This window comes from Monodon monoceros, unplaced genomic scaffold (genome assembly GCF_005190385.1).
Source record: "Monodon monoceros isolate NGI ecotype Baffin Bay Population unplaced genomic scaffold, NGI_Narwhal_1 Super_Scaffold_6, whole genome shotgun sequence".
Lineage (NCBI taxonomy): Eukaryota > Metazoa > Chordata > Mammalia > Artiodactyla > Monodontidae > Monodon > Monodon monoceros.
In genome coordinates, this window is record NW_021703783.1 from 3,377,342 (window position 1) to 3,394,485 (window position 17,144).

The 17,144-nt window shown below is 58.3% G+C and overlaps 1 protein-coding gene across 6 annotated transcripts in view; it reads right to left on the bottom strand.

The window, feature by feature from the left end:
• Window positions 1–17,144, bottom strand: part of TSPAN11 (tetraspanin 11) — a 65,623-nt gene that overhangs the window by 16,590 nt on the left and 31,889 nt on the right. For 4 of the 6 annotated variants that reach the window (XM_029204753.1, XM_029204752.1, XM_029204750.1 and 1 more), the window contains one exon: window positions 9,942–10,133. In XM_029204753.1, the coding sequence (XP_029060586.1) occupies window positions 9,942–10,133 (192 nt within the window). Of the gene's footprint in view, window positions 1–9,941; window positions 10,212–11,128; window positions 11,271–17,144 lie in introns of those variants that run through there. The other 2 variants (XM_029204755.1, XM_029204754.1) reach the window with 2 other exon arrangements.

Genomic DNA, 17,144 nt, shown 5'->3' on the forward strand with positions numbered 1-17,144 from the left:
GCCCTCAGCACCAGCCAGGCAGGTTCCCCGGCCCCCAGCAAAGGGCCCTGTGCCTTCACGCCTGTGCTGGGGTCACAGCCGCAGCTCTAACGCCCACGTCTGTCCCCATCGCTTTACTCAGCCCGGCCTGACCGTCTGAGAGTCTGGGGGCCACACAGCTGGGCTACACCCCGAGAGGGCACACAGGGCTGCACCTTGGTCTCTGCGGGCCCTCCCGGTGTTCACTGCTCTGAGCACGTCTGTGCTGTGCAGCTGACAGCCGTCAAGTGTGAGCTTGGTCAAGGCCTCCACAAAGCCCTCCTGGAGCCAAGAGGTCCTGACTGCGACCCTGTGGCCCTCACCCTTCTTTCTGACTCCCGTCTGACTCACGGGCCTCACGCCTGTCCCGCTCCTGGGAGTGTATAGGCTTTGATCCCCGTGTGCCCACCTGCTCTGCCCTGCCCCTGTGTACCGCGGGGCGAAAGGAGCCCACCCCACGCCAACACCCCCCTGACCCTCAAGCCCCCTCTGAGCTTTGCGAGCAGCCGGCCTCACACTCAGCCCCACCCCCAGTCCTTCCAGAATCGACCACCGGAAGCCTGGTCGGATAGAAACCAGTAGTGAGAATTCCAAAGAAACCTCTTGTAGCCTCTGCCCCCAGAGCCCTCCATAAGGACACGTCACTTCGAAATACACCAGACTGGACCCCAGACACAGAAGGGACCAGCCTGGTAAGCACAGAACGGGACCCAAACATTCACCCCCACCCCTGTACCACCTACCAAAGTTTTTTTTTCCCCCCTTTAATTCTCTAATGGAACAGTTTGAACTGGAAGCAAAGTTGGATATTTTCTAAAGCTACAGATCCCACACGAAGCTGAAACAGCACAGGACTCTCTGAACCAAACCGATACTTTCTTTAATAAGAGGCTCTGCAGGACGCATGCAGAAATATTCCTCATTGTGACATTACGGTGATTAATTAGGAGGTGAGTCTTCAGATGGATTTACTCTGCACGGGGCCAAGCCGAGACATGGTTTCTGGGGCCCACAAGACCAGACAGCTTGGCCCAGCTGGTGCCATCCTTGAGGTAACTTTTAAGAACTTTATACCACTGGACTTCCGGAATTTCTCCACGGGATTGATTCTATCACAAAGAAGGGAGCTTGGCCGAAGCTCTTCTCCTCTGTCCGCTCTGCATTCTGCATGATTAGCGATGGAAACCAGGCTGTGTCCAGCAGGCGGGGCTGGGGGGGGCGGGAGCCGGCCTACCCTCAGGGAGGTAGTGAGACAGGAGAGTCAGGCTGCAGCCGAGACTGAGTCACGGGGAGAAGACCAGCCTGCAGCCCCCGGCTTGTCTGTGTGAGCTGATCACAGCCGCGGGAGGGTCCCGGAGCTCTGAGCAGCCAGAGGCCGGACCGGAAAAGGCGGAGCCAGATGCTTAAACGGCAGTGACCTCAGGGCGCGTGATTTTCTGGTAATTAACCGCCGGCTGGAGGCTGTCAGGGCTCAGGGCGCAGCTGCCCGCCCGTTCGTGCAGAAAAGAGCCTTGGAGCCTTGAGCCATTCCAGTAACAAGATGTCACTGCTGGAAGGATGAAGGTGACCTCTATCCTCCTGGCCCAGCCCAGGGCTCCCGGCCCAGGCCGTCCAGCCACGGCGACTTCAGCTCTGGGCTGCTCTAAAGGATGCCAGGGTGTGCTCTGGCCCGTGTCTGATGCTAATACAGTATTGTGTGCTGGCCCAAGGGGCTGGGAGCGGAGAAGACGACCGGGGCTGGGGAGAGGAGAGCCGGTCCACAGAGGGAGGGGCAGTTGGGAGAGGGCAGAGGAGGGAGCAGATTGGCCGTGCGGAGGCAGGAGGCTTTCGAGGGACACATCTGGAGGATGCAGCTGAGGCCGTCCAATGCCCGAGCCAAAATGTTGGGGGTCCCAAGGTCATACTGTGGGGGTCACAGGAGGAGAACACATTTCCAGAACCACAAACCAAAGCCAGGCATCCACTGGATTTCGGGCTAGGACTGCTAAGAGTTCAGCTGTGTGGGCGGAGAGAGCAGGGTCCGCAGCGGATGGCAGCGCCTGGCTGGGGGCAGAGGAGCAGGCTCCCCTGGACGTAAGGGGCCTAGGGACTTGGGGGATGCCACCGCCTGATGGATTTGGGCTCGGGAGGGGGGAAGTCACCCACTGCTGCCTCCTGCGAGTCCCCTGAAAGGCCTGGGTGTTCCTTGGGGCTGACTTCTCACGGGCCCTGGAGAGATGTCATATAGCCTGCGGGCAGCTGTGCTCACGCCGGCACAGATGAGATTGTGCAAAGGGCTGGGGTAGCACGAAGCAGGTGGCAGGGACCCAAGGGTGGGATGGGTGCCGGGGTCCCCAGCAGTGGTCGTTCTAGGACAGAGTTGGCTACTGGGGGAAAGGGAGGCTGAGTAGAGTTTCTGCCGAGCCTGGAGGTTACGAAAAGTCTGCGGGCTCAGAGAGGCCGGGGGCTCTGATCAAGCCAAACGGGAATGTCAACCACCCACACGGTCCTCTGTCCTTTCATACAGGTGTCTCGTATTCCCCACTAGCCTCCAAGCCAAGACGGGGTTTTAGTCCCTTCCGCGTCCTCTCCCCTGCCCACCCTGCCCACCCTGCCTTGTGCCCAGAAGGGCAGGAAGTCTGGAATGTGCTGGAAATGCTTGTTGAGGCGGATGAATTAGGCAGGCCCATCAGTGTAACTTGGAGCGTGAGCTGCGCAAAACTGGAGAGGAGGAGGTGGCGGAAGGTGGCTGGCTGTAAAAACCGCCCCTTGTAGAAGATTTGCTCCTACAAGCAGGCAGGGATCAGTTACATCTGCTGCAGCCCGGGAAAAGGTGGGTCTTGAGCCCTGAAGGGTGCGGGTCAGAGAAGAGAGTGATGTCACACAAGGCGCCCTGGCCTGGGAGTCTGGCCTCTGGGACAAGATGCTGTGTGACCCTGGGGGAGTCCCTCACCCTCTCTGGGCCGTCTGCATAAAATGTGGGGCTAAGATGGGAAGAATGTCTTGGTGCCGCAGCTGCATCGGTCTGTGCAGTCAGGACCAAGCCTCCTCTGTCCTGGCCTCCCGCCTCCCTGCAGGGACATCTGGAAGGACACCCGGATTCTCCCCCCATCCTTACTCACGGCTACTTCAATCTGCTTGGCTAGCGGGCCTCCCTCCCTCCCCCTGGGGCCAGTCTGTCCTCCGGATGCCACATTCTCTGCTCGCCGCCACACGGTGGGTTGAGTGATACCCTTCGTAGGCGTGTACGCATGTCTCCCCAGAGCTGGAGTTGCTAAGGCTTCTGGACACAGGTGTAAAGCCACACACTCCCATCAGCTTCACTAAGAATAAAGATGACATCGCTCTGTTTCCTGCTCTTATGCTCCATTGATTCTAAGCACCCCTAAAGCCTCCGTGTGAAGTACGGTGAGATGGAAGAGGGCACCCCGTGTCCCAAGGCCAGTGCCGGGACCCGACATGAGAGCAGCACGTCCAGACAGCTGTCCAGCCACCACTCCCGTCCTGGTCCCAGTGGCGGAGGGGGCCTGCAGCCCCAAGTCTGTGATGCGCTGCTACCACCGCCGAGAGGTTCGGATCAGCCCGCGCACTGACCTCACTGATAGGAAGGAAGGTGGGTCCCGCCCCCTGCCTGCACCCGTGGCTCATGCTGGCGGACAGGAGCTGAGGCCGGCTCTGCAGGGCCAAAGCAAAGCGGGGGAGGTGCCCACCTGCCCCGACCAGCCACGTCCTTCCAGGAGTCCCGTCAGAGTAGAGCGGCGACACTCACTGCTCTCAACCACCTTGCCAGCTGCCTACACGGGGGCCGGGAGGGGAGCCTCTCCTGTCCAGGTCAGCTCTCCCCAGCTGCCAGCCCTCGCCAGGCCTTCCTTGCTGGGCGCGTGCCTGTGGCATAGGGTCTGTTTTAACGTTAACGTAAAAAAGACTGAAATGATACTGGGAAGGAAAAACGTCTGCATACACCGGGGCCTCTAAATATTTGTTGAAGGACTATCTGTCCAGATCTCCTGCTCTGAGGGTCTCCTCCGCTGAAGGGCTCAGTGACCAGGGCCCTGACTGTGCCCAGCTAGGTGACGGGGACGTGGTTAAACCCAGACTCTGCTGAGGAAAGGAAGCAGGAAGCCGAATGATGGAAAGGTAGAGGATACTCCCTCAATCAACTCCGGGGTTTGGGACGCAAATAGATGCTGTTTACCAACCATCCCTGCCCTCCTACAACGCACCGTACAGACACAGGCACCCACACACACGCTGCCTCTCCGAGGTCAGTCTGCTCCGAGACCTGCTCGGCCCCCACTGCGGGGTGATCACCCACTCACACATAGCTGAGTTAGACTCATCTCCAACCCAGCCGAAGCACTTCCTTGGTGCACAGCCGACCCCTGCACCCCGCAGCGCCCTGCAGCCTGCCCTCCACTTCCCAGTGGACCAGGTGGCAGGCAGCTGGGTAACTTGTCCCAATTCTCACCTCCCTGCTTCCCTTTTCACCTGGGATGCCAACGATGGGCCCCGAGTCACGAGAAGGTGCGTGCCCACTCCCTGTGATGGAGGTGTCCAGGAAAAGGGGACCATGCCGCCTGGGACAGCGGAAGGGCCTGGACCAAGCCGGGGTGAGGGCCACGTGACCTCAGGCAAGTCTGTTTCTCTGCGGCTGAGGAGAGGGTGGGGGCTTCACTCATCAGCCACCTGGCAGCCCTTTCTGCGCAGCCCCTGAACCAAGTAAGGCCAGCGAGAAGGAGGCTGAGGGGAAGGATCTGCGGGGACTTGAGAGGAAGGGGCCACATCCATGAGGCAGCCGCGTGCAGCCCAGGGCCTCTCCCGCCTAGGTGCGCCAGGCGCCTGCTGGGAGAGCGGGCTGCGTGACCGCGGGGGCTCTCGTGCAGCATCTCCAGGACGGCTCTTGAGGTTATCTGTACCTGCTTCCCCAGGACCATGATGAGGGTCCTCCTGCCCACGCCAAGCGGATGAGGAGAGGCCCTCTCCTTCCGATGGGGCGGAGCTGGGGTTCCCCAGGCCTTGGCTGCAGGACCCATTCCTTTGACGCACGTGGGCAGTGACTCAAAGGTCAGAGTACCACCAACAGACGAGGATGTGCCCAGCCGGCTGGGTGGCTGGTGGGGCCCTGGCAAAGTAACATGTGGGTGAGGAACCAGCCCGGGGAGGACACGGTCCAAGGCCTGGGCGAGGGGACCTGGGCACCCTCCACGCCGCCTGCATCCCCTGCCTCTACACAGTGTCCCAGCAAGTTGTGAGGACCCTGGGAGTCACGGGCCTAAGAATAACTCCGTTTATTTAGGCTTCTTCTCAAAGGAGCTGGTGATGGTGATGCAAGTGATAATTATAGCCACACTTTACGATCTTTATATAATGTGGTGACTCGTTTCCTAAGAGCTAAAATACTGCCTCGTTCCCCTCCTCACTCCTCACCCCTGAATGGGGATGGGGATACCACGGTGGCCGGGAGTGGCCGGGTGACTTCCCAGAGGTCCCGGAGCAGGCCAGGCCGGATGCACTACGAACTGCTTTTCAGCCGCAGTCCTTCCTTCTTTGGTTATCCAAGTCTGGACGTATCTGATGGAAGTGTTGCAACTTGGGGGCCCCTCATTTTCAGAAACTGTTTCTACAACTCCCTCCTTTGAGTCCATCCCCTAAATAGAAAAGAACCCTGACAAAGACCAGTGGAGCCTGAACCATCTATCCCAATCTTCATTTGGCTGAAGATACAGAAGTGTTCAGAGCCCATATTCCAAACGCTACAAATATCCCTTTCTTTGGATCAGGGTGACATCTGTGCTGGTCATCGGCCTTGGGCTGAGATGGCCTGAATTATCTGGCTCTCTCATGCAGCCTCGGCTAAAAAAGAAGATCTGGTGTGAATAATTTAAACCCTGTTCCCTTTCCCCCTTGCAGATTTCTGGCTCCGCGCTGGTCATCATTTCAGCACCGGTGAAGATGTGCTATTCCTGTCTCCGATGAACATTTGCTTCTTGAGAAAGTGAGTCTGAGGGGCTGCAGATGTGCTGGGGGAGGGGCTCGGGGCAGGACGGACACCGGCCCCGGGGGCCCGAGGGAGCTGGACCGCCCTCACCAGGCAGCTGTCAGGGAACTTTTGATGTCAAGCCCCTCCCTCCTCCTAATCCAAGGTGGACGCCCATCATTCAGATGCCTGGTCTTTCATCGTCCCCTTTCCTCTTTAGGGAGAGCTTTGTATAGAGCTACCCTCACTGCATTTGTCCATTTAGCTGATTAAAGATTTCAAAAGGAAGTTAGACACGAAGGGGGAAGAAAGAAACGAGACCAGGAAGGAAGAAGCTCCAGGAACCACAGAACACTTTTAGACTGACTTAAGTATCCCTTTTGCCTCTAAATGGGAGCATGGGTTTTAAAATTCCTACTTTGTGTTAACCCAAGAGAAGTCTTCCAGCCGTCTTCCTGGCTTAAACATTCAAATGCTCAGTAATTCAGAGGCCAATGGGCCAGGGTGTGGGTTCCTCAGGACCCGCCCCCTCACCTGTGCTCTGTCCTTGGACCTGGTCTGTCTTTGGTTCTTTCAGGGGTCGGGCGGGGAAAAGCAAAGGAAGAAGATGCGAGGCTTCGAGGTTTGCTGTCTGTCAGCTCTCATCCCCACGCTGCTGGCGGTGGGTGGCTGTGTGTGTGTGTCCACACACGCACTTTTTCCTGACCTCACTTTCAAGTTGGCGCCTCTCTGATGTGTCTGGTTAGTGATGTCGGGGCAGAGAACTCACCAGTTCTGGGCGGTATAGAAGTGAACGCGGGCAGGAGGGTCAAGTGGGGCTGGGAAGAAGGACGGCATCTCACACCTGCCTGTCCAGCAGCCCCTGCGCCCCCCAGCCCTGCCTCCAGGCCCAGGGAGACAAGCAGGCCCACCTGTTTGTTGACCCTCTGAAGTTCAGAAGCCTGGAGCAAGAGGTGTGCTCCCGGCCCACAGGCCAGACCGAGCCCCTGGGCTTCCTAGGTCTTCACACGGTCTCTGCCCGGCCCCGGGCACAGGGCTGGTCCCCAGGCCAAGTGACGGTCAGGCTGCGACTGCGGAGGCTGGAGACGCGTTTTCATAATGGCTTGGCCTGGATGGCGCGACGTGTCTCGCGGATGGATCGTGTAGGAAGGGGAGGCTGGGCGGGCAGACAGCGGCCAATTACAGACCCCTCGGCTCTCCTCTGGTCTCCGAGACGCCAAGGGGAAAAGAGCTTATGGTTTGACAGCCTCCAAAAAGGCCACTGACGCTGAGTGCCCCCATTAACATCTGGGTGACCCCCACTCTCCCCGGGGTCCTGCAGCCCCTTGGATGGAGTGTTGGACTCGATGGCCCTTGGGTTCCCTTCTAGCCTGGATGAGTTCTGACCGTGCACAGTTATTTCTGCACTGTAATGAGGGCAAGGGCTTCTAGGGTTCCACCCCACCCCGTCTCCTGCCCTGGGGCCTAGCTGGGCCCCGCGGGAGTCACTCTTGCACCCCCAGACTTCTGAGGGCAGCTGCTCTGCGCAGGTGTCCACAGACTCGGGAGACGGTGTCTCTGCACTCGCCGTCCCGCTCGGCTTCCCTCCATCACGCTTGGGCTCCCCAGGTGACGCGGAGGTGATTCTAACAGAGCAGCATCACAAGGCAGCCCTGGCCCTCGCTGGCCCCATGTCTCCCAGGCCAGCTTTCTCACCTGGGGGTGAATGGCACTTTCTAGAGGCTGTGCTGAGCGGCGGTGGGAGCAGGGGCCCGGGGACAGCCACCCGCCAGCAGTGTGACCCAGACCTGATGGCTTAACTTCTCTAACCCCACCTTCCTCGCCTCCAAAACGTGGGGCTGGCATGAGGATCAAAGGAACTAACACGTCTGAGCGTTTAGAACGGCCTGGCACACAGAGGTTACGACGCTTGTGACTCTGCAGGGCTGCTTTTAGAGGAATGGGGCGCTCCGTGATCCAAGCCCATTGTGTTATAATTGCACCCCGGTGGAAAGCAGGGGGCTGTTTCCCAGGCTGCAGGGGACCACGGGCCACAGGACTCCTTTAGAACCAAGAGGGAGGGCTCTGGGTGGGAAGGAGGGCCGGCAGCTTGCCTCCCAGGCCAGAGGGCTCAGCCCGAGACCAGAGGCCAAGGCGAAGGCCCTGCTTCCCGCAAGACCAGGGCTGAGCAGGGCAAAGCGGGTCACGGATGATGCAGGGGACGGGCTCTCTCTGGGCCCAGGAGCCCCGGTCCCTGTAAGCCTCAGTCCCAGAGGGCTGGACCTCTCTGCCCCTCACCACCAGCTACACCACAGGCCCGGTCCCTCAGTCATGTCTCGTGTCCTCATCCAGCTCACACGGGTCTGATCAAGGGTGTCAGCAGGCTCACCAGGACTCAGGAGTTGGGGACGGTTGGCAGGGACAGGCTGGCTCAGGGCACCCCTGTCCCACGGCTGGAAGGACAGCTCAAGTCAAAGCCACGCTCTGGTGGCTGGTCCCCGTGGGCCTTCACCCCCCCCACCATCCACGCGGCCCGCACCCTGCTCTGGGCGACCCTCAGCAGAGCTAAGGACTTTTGCTAGGCAGGGGAGGGCTGTCCCGCTGAGCCTGGGCGCAGGTGCTGCTGCCTCCAGAGCGAAAAGCTAGGTCACGGCTGGCGCAAGAGGCGGCGGGGCTCGGCCCCTCCGGACCCTCCTCTCTCTGGTCAGACGCGGGGGGCCGAGGCTGCCACGTCAGTGACGGGCACGGGAAGCAGGGCAGGGAGGGCATAGCCCTCAAGGCTTCTTCCTGCAGCCTTTTCAGGCTCAGGCTGATTGACTCCAGCCCCGGCCCTTCCTTTCTGAGTCCAGATGTTTTGTAGCCTACCCTGCCCGCACTGGGCTTGTCGCTGGGGAGATGAAGGGGGAGATGCCACCCGGGCCCCAGGGAGCCTGCCCTGGCAACAGGTGCCCAGGAGGGAGGGAGGGTCTGGGAGTCCTGAGCGGGACTCCGGCTTCTGCCCCCTCGAGTGCAGCCCTTCCTTTCCTGACACTTGGAGCCAGAGGTGGGGTGCAGGTGTCCTCTCAGCTTTCCAGGGGGGCATCCGACACGGAGCCTGTGCTGCCCACCTCACCCATGAAACACCTGCCCAAGCAATCACACCTGAGTCTGATCGAGCTTCTACACCCAACTACGAGAACATCACCAGCAAGGCATCAGAAAGCCCAGACTGGGAGAGAGTAAAGCACAAATGACCTGGTTCCTTCAACAGGTAAATTGCAAGGAAAAAAAACAGAGAGAGATTGATGGGGAGCTTAGAGACTAGAAGTGACTTGGGAGACAAATCAACCAACTCTAATACACAGACCTTACAAATTTAGATTCTGATTCAAATAAACTGCAAAAAAAAAAAAAAAAAAAGAACAGCTTATGGATCAATTGGGGAAATTTGGAATTGCCTGGTTATTTCATGATATCAAGGAATGACTGTTAATTGTTTTTAGGTGTGATAATGGTCTTGTCATTACCTCTTCTAAAAAATGGATCCTTACGTCTTTGAGGTACACCCTGAAATTTTTACAGGTGACATGATATCTGGGGTCTTGGGTGGGGCGGGGAGCGGGGGAGGGTGCAGATGGACAAGATTGGCTCTGAGATGGTGGCAGTGAGTCTGGGTGATGACCTGGAGCTTCATTGTAACATTCTTTTCATTTTTGCCTATTTTTGAAAATCACCATGATAAAATCTGGACAGAGGAAGAGGAGGAGGGGGGGAGGAGGAGAAAAAAGGGGAGGAGCAGTGCTGCCGCCACCTCCAAGATGCCCTCCTGGCTTAGGTCCCAAGCACCTGGAGACCATGGCAGCCTTCCCGAGCCCTCCAAGACCAAGGCCAGTGTCACTGGGTGGGGCTCTCAGAGCGGAGCCTGGTCAGGGGGCCAGGCTCTCAGAAGCCTGGGGCAGGTGGCCCTCCCTCTGCCCACGGCGCTGGGCAGGGCTGGGCAGACACTCACCGCGGAGAGGCAGCTCCTGTCCTCGCGGATGACGGCACCGAAGCCCAGGAAGCCGGTCACCATGACGAGCGTGCCCGCGAAGATGAGGATGTAGGCGGACGCGGCAAAGGTGCTGGAGGCCAGGACGCCGAGGTAGCCGCTCTTCTCCACCAGGGTCCAGACGCCCACGGCCATGACCGCGGCACCCCCCATCTGCGGGACACCGGGTCTGAGCACCCACCGCCTACGAGGCCCTTCTCGTGCATCATCTCATTTGGTCCTTTGAGAAGCCTGTGGGAAGTGTCTGGCTGCCCATTTTGTAGATGGGGAAACAGAGGCTTACCCATGGTCGAGTGGAGAGGCAGGGACAGAGTTTGGGTCCAGGTCTGACTCCCGGTCCCGTGCTTCCCACCACGATGCCCGTGCCTCCCCGTCATGAGGCAGGGACACTCCAGTTGTGGGGACTCCCTCCCGCCGTCCCCGCCCCCAACCCCGAGCGCTCCTCCCCGGCTTGCATCCCTGGCGGGCCACTTTCACAAGCCCCCTTCTCATCGCCTGTGGGGGAAGCGCGACTGGGCTTCTCATCTCTGCTCTACAGACAGAGGACGAGGCCAACAGAGGAAGGGGAGCTGCCCGAGGGCCGCCTCTGTGGGGCGACACAGGGCAGGGCCAGCCCCAGCTCAGAGCCCGGGTCTGCAGCTCAGCCGAGCTGCCCCCCCAAAGGAAGGGACACACGCTCCACAGGCTGGAGTCGCTCTGGGACGGCAGGACACTGAGCGGGGGGGAGGTGTCCTCTTTGCTGACCGTCTGATCCCTTTCGGCCCTGATCCCAGGAAGGGACCCTGGGAAATACAGCTGCCCTGTTCCTTCTGCAGTGAGGCTAAATGACCCTTTCTGTGGCTGTGATCCTGGGCAAAGTATGTGTGTGTGTGACCCCGAAGTGCCAGATGGTGAACAGCAGGGGTGTCGGCCCAGGGTTTGCTGGGGGGCAGGACCCCGGCACCTGTGACCAGATCTGCCACCTGCTCCTGGGAAGGCAGATGTCCGTCTGGCCCCCAGCTTCCCTGCCTCATCTGAGGATGAGTTCTTCTCAGATGGGGGCTGCTGCTCCCTCAGGGGGTCCTGAGTGTGGCTGAAGGTGGGCAGCCCCAGTGGGCTCGGTCCCACTGCCCCGATGACTCTGTATAACCCGCCTGCCGTTCACAGACCTCAGCGGGGCAGACGGAAGCTCCTTAGCAACGAGGCTGCACCAGGCGCCTCTTCGAGCTTCACAGTAGTTCAGGAGGCTTAGGGCTGGCAGGTGGGAGCAGGCGTTTTCTCTTTTGCATATGAAGAAATGGAGGCTGGAGAGAACAGAGTGTGCTCGAGAGGACACCCTCCTGCACACGCCCCCCCCCCCCCCCCCCCAGAAACCCACCCAGAGTTTCGAGATTGAGATGCAAACCCAGGTCTGCTGAGGGCCAGTGTGGGACTCTGTCCTGGGATCGCACACGCTGGGCTGGGCCTGCTCCCCTACTCACTCCTGCTTTTTAGATACATCTGTTTTCTTTTAAGGGGCGTTTCATCCCCCTTAGCACCTCTAGCGGGTAAGGGAACCAGGTGGAAGGGCGTCGCACGGCTCCAAATGGGATCCACCTCCTTTGATTCCACGGCACATACTTTTTCTCCCGTTTTAACATCTCCAAACAGACACATCTTATGGTTGATGGCATCTTACAACCACGCTTGGCCACACTCTTGCCTTGCGGTACAGAAAACAATGGTGTATCTTACAAGTGATGGTATCTTAGGCTGGATGAAATCCTGGACTACAACAGGCTTTCTAATTCTCAGGAGCGTGGGCTACCTCTGGCCACATAACCTCCAGGACCAGTGAGGAATTTCCTCCGTCTGGGTCAACAGGATTGTGTCAAGTGAGGGTTTCCAGCAAAATATTCTGCACATAATCTTTCTGCCCCTACAGCACGCCCGGGAGGCTTGAGAGAGGGTCTCAACTGTGCATAACTGGCTGTGTGACCTAAAGATGGTCCCTTAACCTCTCTGGGCCTCAGTTTCTTCATCTCTCAAACAAGGTGGACGTGTTAGGCCAGTGGTTCCCAACCTATACCCACCAAGGGCCCCTTTGATTACTTTTTCCCATGGGTCTTACGTTTTGAAGGGTTTCTGCCTATCAAACACAGTGCATTAAGTAATAGTTCATTTCTCATTTTTTATTAATCAAAGGCACGTGGTAGTACCAAGAAGAGATTCTGAGCAGCATGAAATAGTCAACGTGACCACACTGAGTGGATCTAACTTTTGACGCGTGTAGTGTCTTTATAGAAATAGGCACGTCATCCATTAGGCTTGTCAACCCCACAGGCTTAGCATCGGATCTGGAACCACCCAAAGGGGTACGTGTGGACAGCACTGGGGACACCTAATCTGCTGGGGGACATGGAACCCATTGAGAATCTGATAAAAAGCTTGGGATGCTTTGCCCAGAGAAACGTCATCCACGTAAAATAATGCGCTCAGCTTCGGGGGCTGAGGCCTCATCTTGCATCTCACAATGACCCCGGTGTAGACGTCTCTGGGGCCCCCCCACCTTGCACCCTCTAAGGCAGTGCTTCTCTGCCGGGCCGCACCACCACCCAGAGACCTCCGCACATCACCAAGGTGACTGGATTTCTGGGGGTGGGATCAGGCCTGGATCCTTTACTAAGTTCCCAGGTGGTTCCAGTTGAGAACCACCGTGTAGTTTCCTAGTCAACAGGGGTCAGTCCTGTCCCCTCCCCCAGCAGGGTCCCAAGAACATCCTCCCCTGAGGCCGTGGCCTGGAGGCCCTTGGCCCAGCTCAGGACTGCCCCTCCCGCCACTTCCCTGTCTGCATCAGGGTGTTTGCTTTTTTTTTTTTTTTTTTTTGCGGTACGCGGGCCTCTCACTGTTGTGGCCTCTCCCGCTGCGGAACACAGGCTCCGGACGCGCAGGCTCAGCGGCCATGGCTCACGGGCCCAGCTGCTCCGCGGCACGTGGGATCCTCCCGGACCGAGGCACGAACCTGTGTCCCCTGCATCGGAAGGCGGACTCTCAACCACTGCGCCACCAGGGAAGCCCAGGGTGTTTGCTTTGACAGGAGCTTTGGGGGAGAAGGGGGGTGACGAGGGGCAGTATTTTCAGTCCAAATGGAGGAAAGTTAAATTACGCAAGAAAGGAAGAAACTATGTGCTCCCAGGGAAGGGAGGGGTGCTGTGAGCAATGCAGCCACGGATAAGCACACTGACCCCCTAAGAGAGGAGCGTGTCCCGGTCACAGAAACGGCTGGGATCTGCAAAGCAGGCAGGGCTGCAGCTCAGCCAGGGTGGCAGCAGGGCCCTCGCCCACAGGGGAGGGTCTGGGCAGACACACTGTCCTGATTAAGGTCTGGAAAGCAACAAATTCACACTGGTCCTGATGTGCAGAAGAAATCAGGAGGCGAGTCCGAGTCAGTGGGGCCCCCAGACCTCCCCTGGGGTGTCACATAGCGTCTGCTGGGGACACCCAATGGGATTTGCCATCCGGGGCAAGAGAGTTTCAAGTCCTTCACGGGGTGTCCTGCTTGGGACCTGGTTGGCTCTTTAGAAAACGATCTTTCCTGTGGACAGGAGAAGTCAAAGCTGCCCAACGTCGGCACGGATCGCCAGAGGGCGTCTTGGGAGGGAAGGGGTCAGGGGGCTTGGGTCCCAGCCCTGGCCGTGGCCCTGACTAAGTGTGTGACTGTGCAGACATTTCGCCTCTGGAAGCCTCAGTTTCTTCATCTGTAAAATGGCCGGATGACAAGCTCGGAGGTCTTCCGCATGGGTGACATGTCCCCACGACCATCTGCCAATACACCTCCAGCAAGATGCTCGTGGCTTTCGTCAAGCGGTTCAGAGATGCTGGGTCAGCAGAAAGAGCGGTGGAAGAGGCCCTGCGGAAGACCGACTGGGGCCGGAGCCAGATGACCCTGCTGAGCACCGGCTATTTGCATAGAGTTGATTCAACAGTATCTGGCTCCTTACAGAAACTGGGTTGGATTTCTTTGGAATATTAAGTACATTTTTCAAAACCATAGCCTGTAGCCAATCAGGCAGAAAGCCCTGCAGAGGGTGAAGCTGGCCTTCTTACCAACCAGGACACGGGCAGGCTGGGAGGGGCGGGCAGGTCACCCAGGCCGTGTAATTTTAGGAACGGCCCATTTATAGAGAAGAAACATGGCCAAAAAGTTGCCTGTCAGACCCAGGGGAAAGCAGGTGGGGTGCAAAAGTCATCGCAGGGTTTTCCTCTCCTCGTCAGCTGCTGAATGGCTTCTGGGCTGGGGTCGGGGAGGGGACCGGCCGGTGCAGCAGGCCCGGGATGCTGGGGCTCCCAACACGGGAGGACCCCGGGGCAGGAGTGCTCTCTGTCCACAGTGCCGGGGCGCCCGTGGCACTGGGAGGGGGCGGAGGTCGCACAGGTGGTGGTGCAGTCCACTCCCCTAAGTGTTTGCTGGGGGCCTCCAGGTGCCAAGCACCACCTAGACTGGGAAGGACCGGGGGCTGGATGAGCGTTCACCCAGTTAGAGCCACCCCTGTCCTCCGCGCCCCCTGCCCCCCAAGTCTCATCAACGGCACCACCACGGCCCAGATCAGGACCCCCGTGGTCGCCACTCTGGACTTCTCACTCTCTTGCAGGGACAGCAAGGGCCAGTCTCCTCACCTCACGGGCACATCTCACGGGACTTACTGAGGGTCGGGGCTGGGAGGGGACTCACATCACCTGTTCTCTTCCACACGCAGCTCAGAACCCGGAGGGATGCTGCCTGGCGCTGTCCCCGCCCCCCTCGCAGCAAATCAGCCTGTCCGCCCTACTCGTCCCTGCCCGCACGGGTTTCTGCAGTTACAGGCGTCACGGCGTGTTTGCTGCATTCGGTACTTCGTCTGCCTCCCCCTCTAGATTCTTGGTTGAACCTCACTCATCTTAGCATCTGTGCAGAGCCCTCCACGTATGACAGATGCCCCGGAACTCCCCACGGAAGCAGGAGGGACAGAGGAAGGGGGCAGAGGAAAGAGTCAGGTCTAACTCTTTTATATTCCGGATGAAGAAACTGAGGCCCAGAGAACAGTGAGTTTTCCAAGGACCCGTGACCGGCCGGGAGCCTAGAACTCAAGAAACCTGACGTCCACTTCATGCCCTCTTCACCCACTGGGCTGTGGACACTCCCAAGCAAGCTGAGGGGTGTCTGGGCTGCAGCGGCGACGGCTCAGAGTGGCCACCACAGGCTTCCTCCTGGACCGGTCTCCCCACCGTGGCCCTGGGCAGACCAGATGTGCATTCCCCCCGAGTAGGGGCCTGTCCCCCAGCAGAAGCTGAAGCACAGAGAGGCAGGATGCCCGGACACCACGGGGTCCTGCGACTTCACAGCACCTTAGGAAGGGACGCAGCAGAAACGCCAGCCGCGGGGCCCCTCAGCTGTCCTTCCTCAGATGATCTGTCCCAGGAGGTGGGCAGAGGCCACCGTCAGTGGGATGACGATGAACAGAGTGAAGGCTTCTCCCCTCGGCAGGGGGGTGAGCAGAGGCTATTCCCTACCAGGCCCTCCCCGGGGACCCTGGAGGGATGCTCTCGAGCCACTTCACTGCCCTGGTCGGGCGCGTCCTCCATCACCGCTGCCTCCTGTCTTGGTCCGTGTCCCCCTAAGGGACCCCAGGGATCCCCTGGAGTCTGAGCCCCACTGGCCCCTGAGGGAGGTGCTGACACTGCAGCCAGCGCCCCGGGCAGGACAGAGCTTCCGGAGGCAAGGCAACCCCAGGCAAGGGAGCCGCTGCTTCCCTGGCTCTCCCACAGCCTGCGTAGCTCCTGGGAGGTTGGAAAAGTTTTGATTATTAACACTGCCAAGGAGCTAATTAAAATAATACATTAGAGAACAACATTGCAGGGGTGATGGGAGCTGTAGGGACCCGTGTAGGAAATGGGAGGGGGAGGTAAAGCATTTCCTAGGCGGCTGCATAGGAAGCTTGGGTCACACTTTCTATTTTAGGGTCATGAAAGCTTTGGCATTTTTGGTTCCTGACCCAGAGCTGTATCCAAGGGAGCCGCCCCTGCCCAGTGAGATGGTCATGTTCAACTCTGCATTAGTCGAACTGCATGGTGGGGGTGGAGTGGGAGTCAGGGGCAGGGCGATGGTGAAGGATGGGGGGCAGGCATGGGTTGAGCAGGGGGTAAGGGTCCAGAGGTGGGGCAGAGCTTAGATACAGGATGCGGGCGTGTATTGCGATGCTGTGCTTCAGTTCTGCTTACAATCTGCATGCGCTGTGTGTCTGAACTGTCCACACCATCAAAACGTCCTAATCCAGGTTCAACCCTGACTCCTGGAGACATTTTGGAGTCCAAGTAGGCATCAGAGTGGTGGGTCTAAGGCTGTGGTTACGAGTCAGTGGTCTATGGAGATGGGAAGGGCAGCAGACGCAGAGTCAGAAAACCCAGACTTGACCTAGAACTCTGCCAGTCATCTCAGCTGAAGTTTTATCATCTACAGAATGGGAGTGAAGATAATGACAGAGTGCTCGTAGAATCATTTTGGAGTGTAAGGTGGTTTATAACCCTCACACAGTGCTATGGTGGCAGCTGGTGGAGACTTGGTTTAAAGTCTCACCAAGACCTTGCACTGCATGACCGGCACCTGAATCCTGCCCACCTGGGGGTGGAGGGGGTGCTGTTTCCCCCCATCTCACTGCTCTGGGTGTTTCAAACTTTGGGATGTAACCATTTAGGGCTGTGAGCTAAACTCGGTGTGTGGTAACCTGTGCTAAAAAACAAAACAAAACAAAACCACCACGCTATAGAGGAGAAAGCATCTAAGTGCGCTGCACACGGTAAGGGTAAGCTGAGCCTCATGAACGATGCTTCACGTGAGCAATTCTTATGCTTCCATGAATTTCTTATATGGGTCACATGATCCCCAAAGCCGCCAAGCCAGAGCTATGGACGTAGGAAGCGGTTAGAGATGAGGTGTGCCCCTTAGCCTAATCATAATAGCATAGCTGTGCGTAACAGCTAAGCACCAGGTAGGTGTGTGCCAGACACTGTGCGAAATGTTTTCCTAAATATTCATCTTTAATTCTTACAGGTACTGATATTCCCGTTTAACGTATGAAAAACGTGAAGCTCAGTGAGATTAAGTGATCTGCCTAATGTTTTAGTCTGCTCAAGGTTGCCCTAATAAAACGCCATAGCAGAGCTTAAACA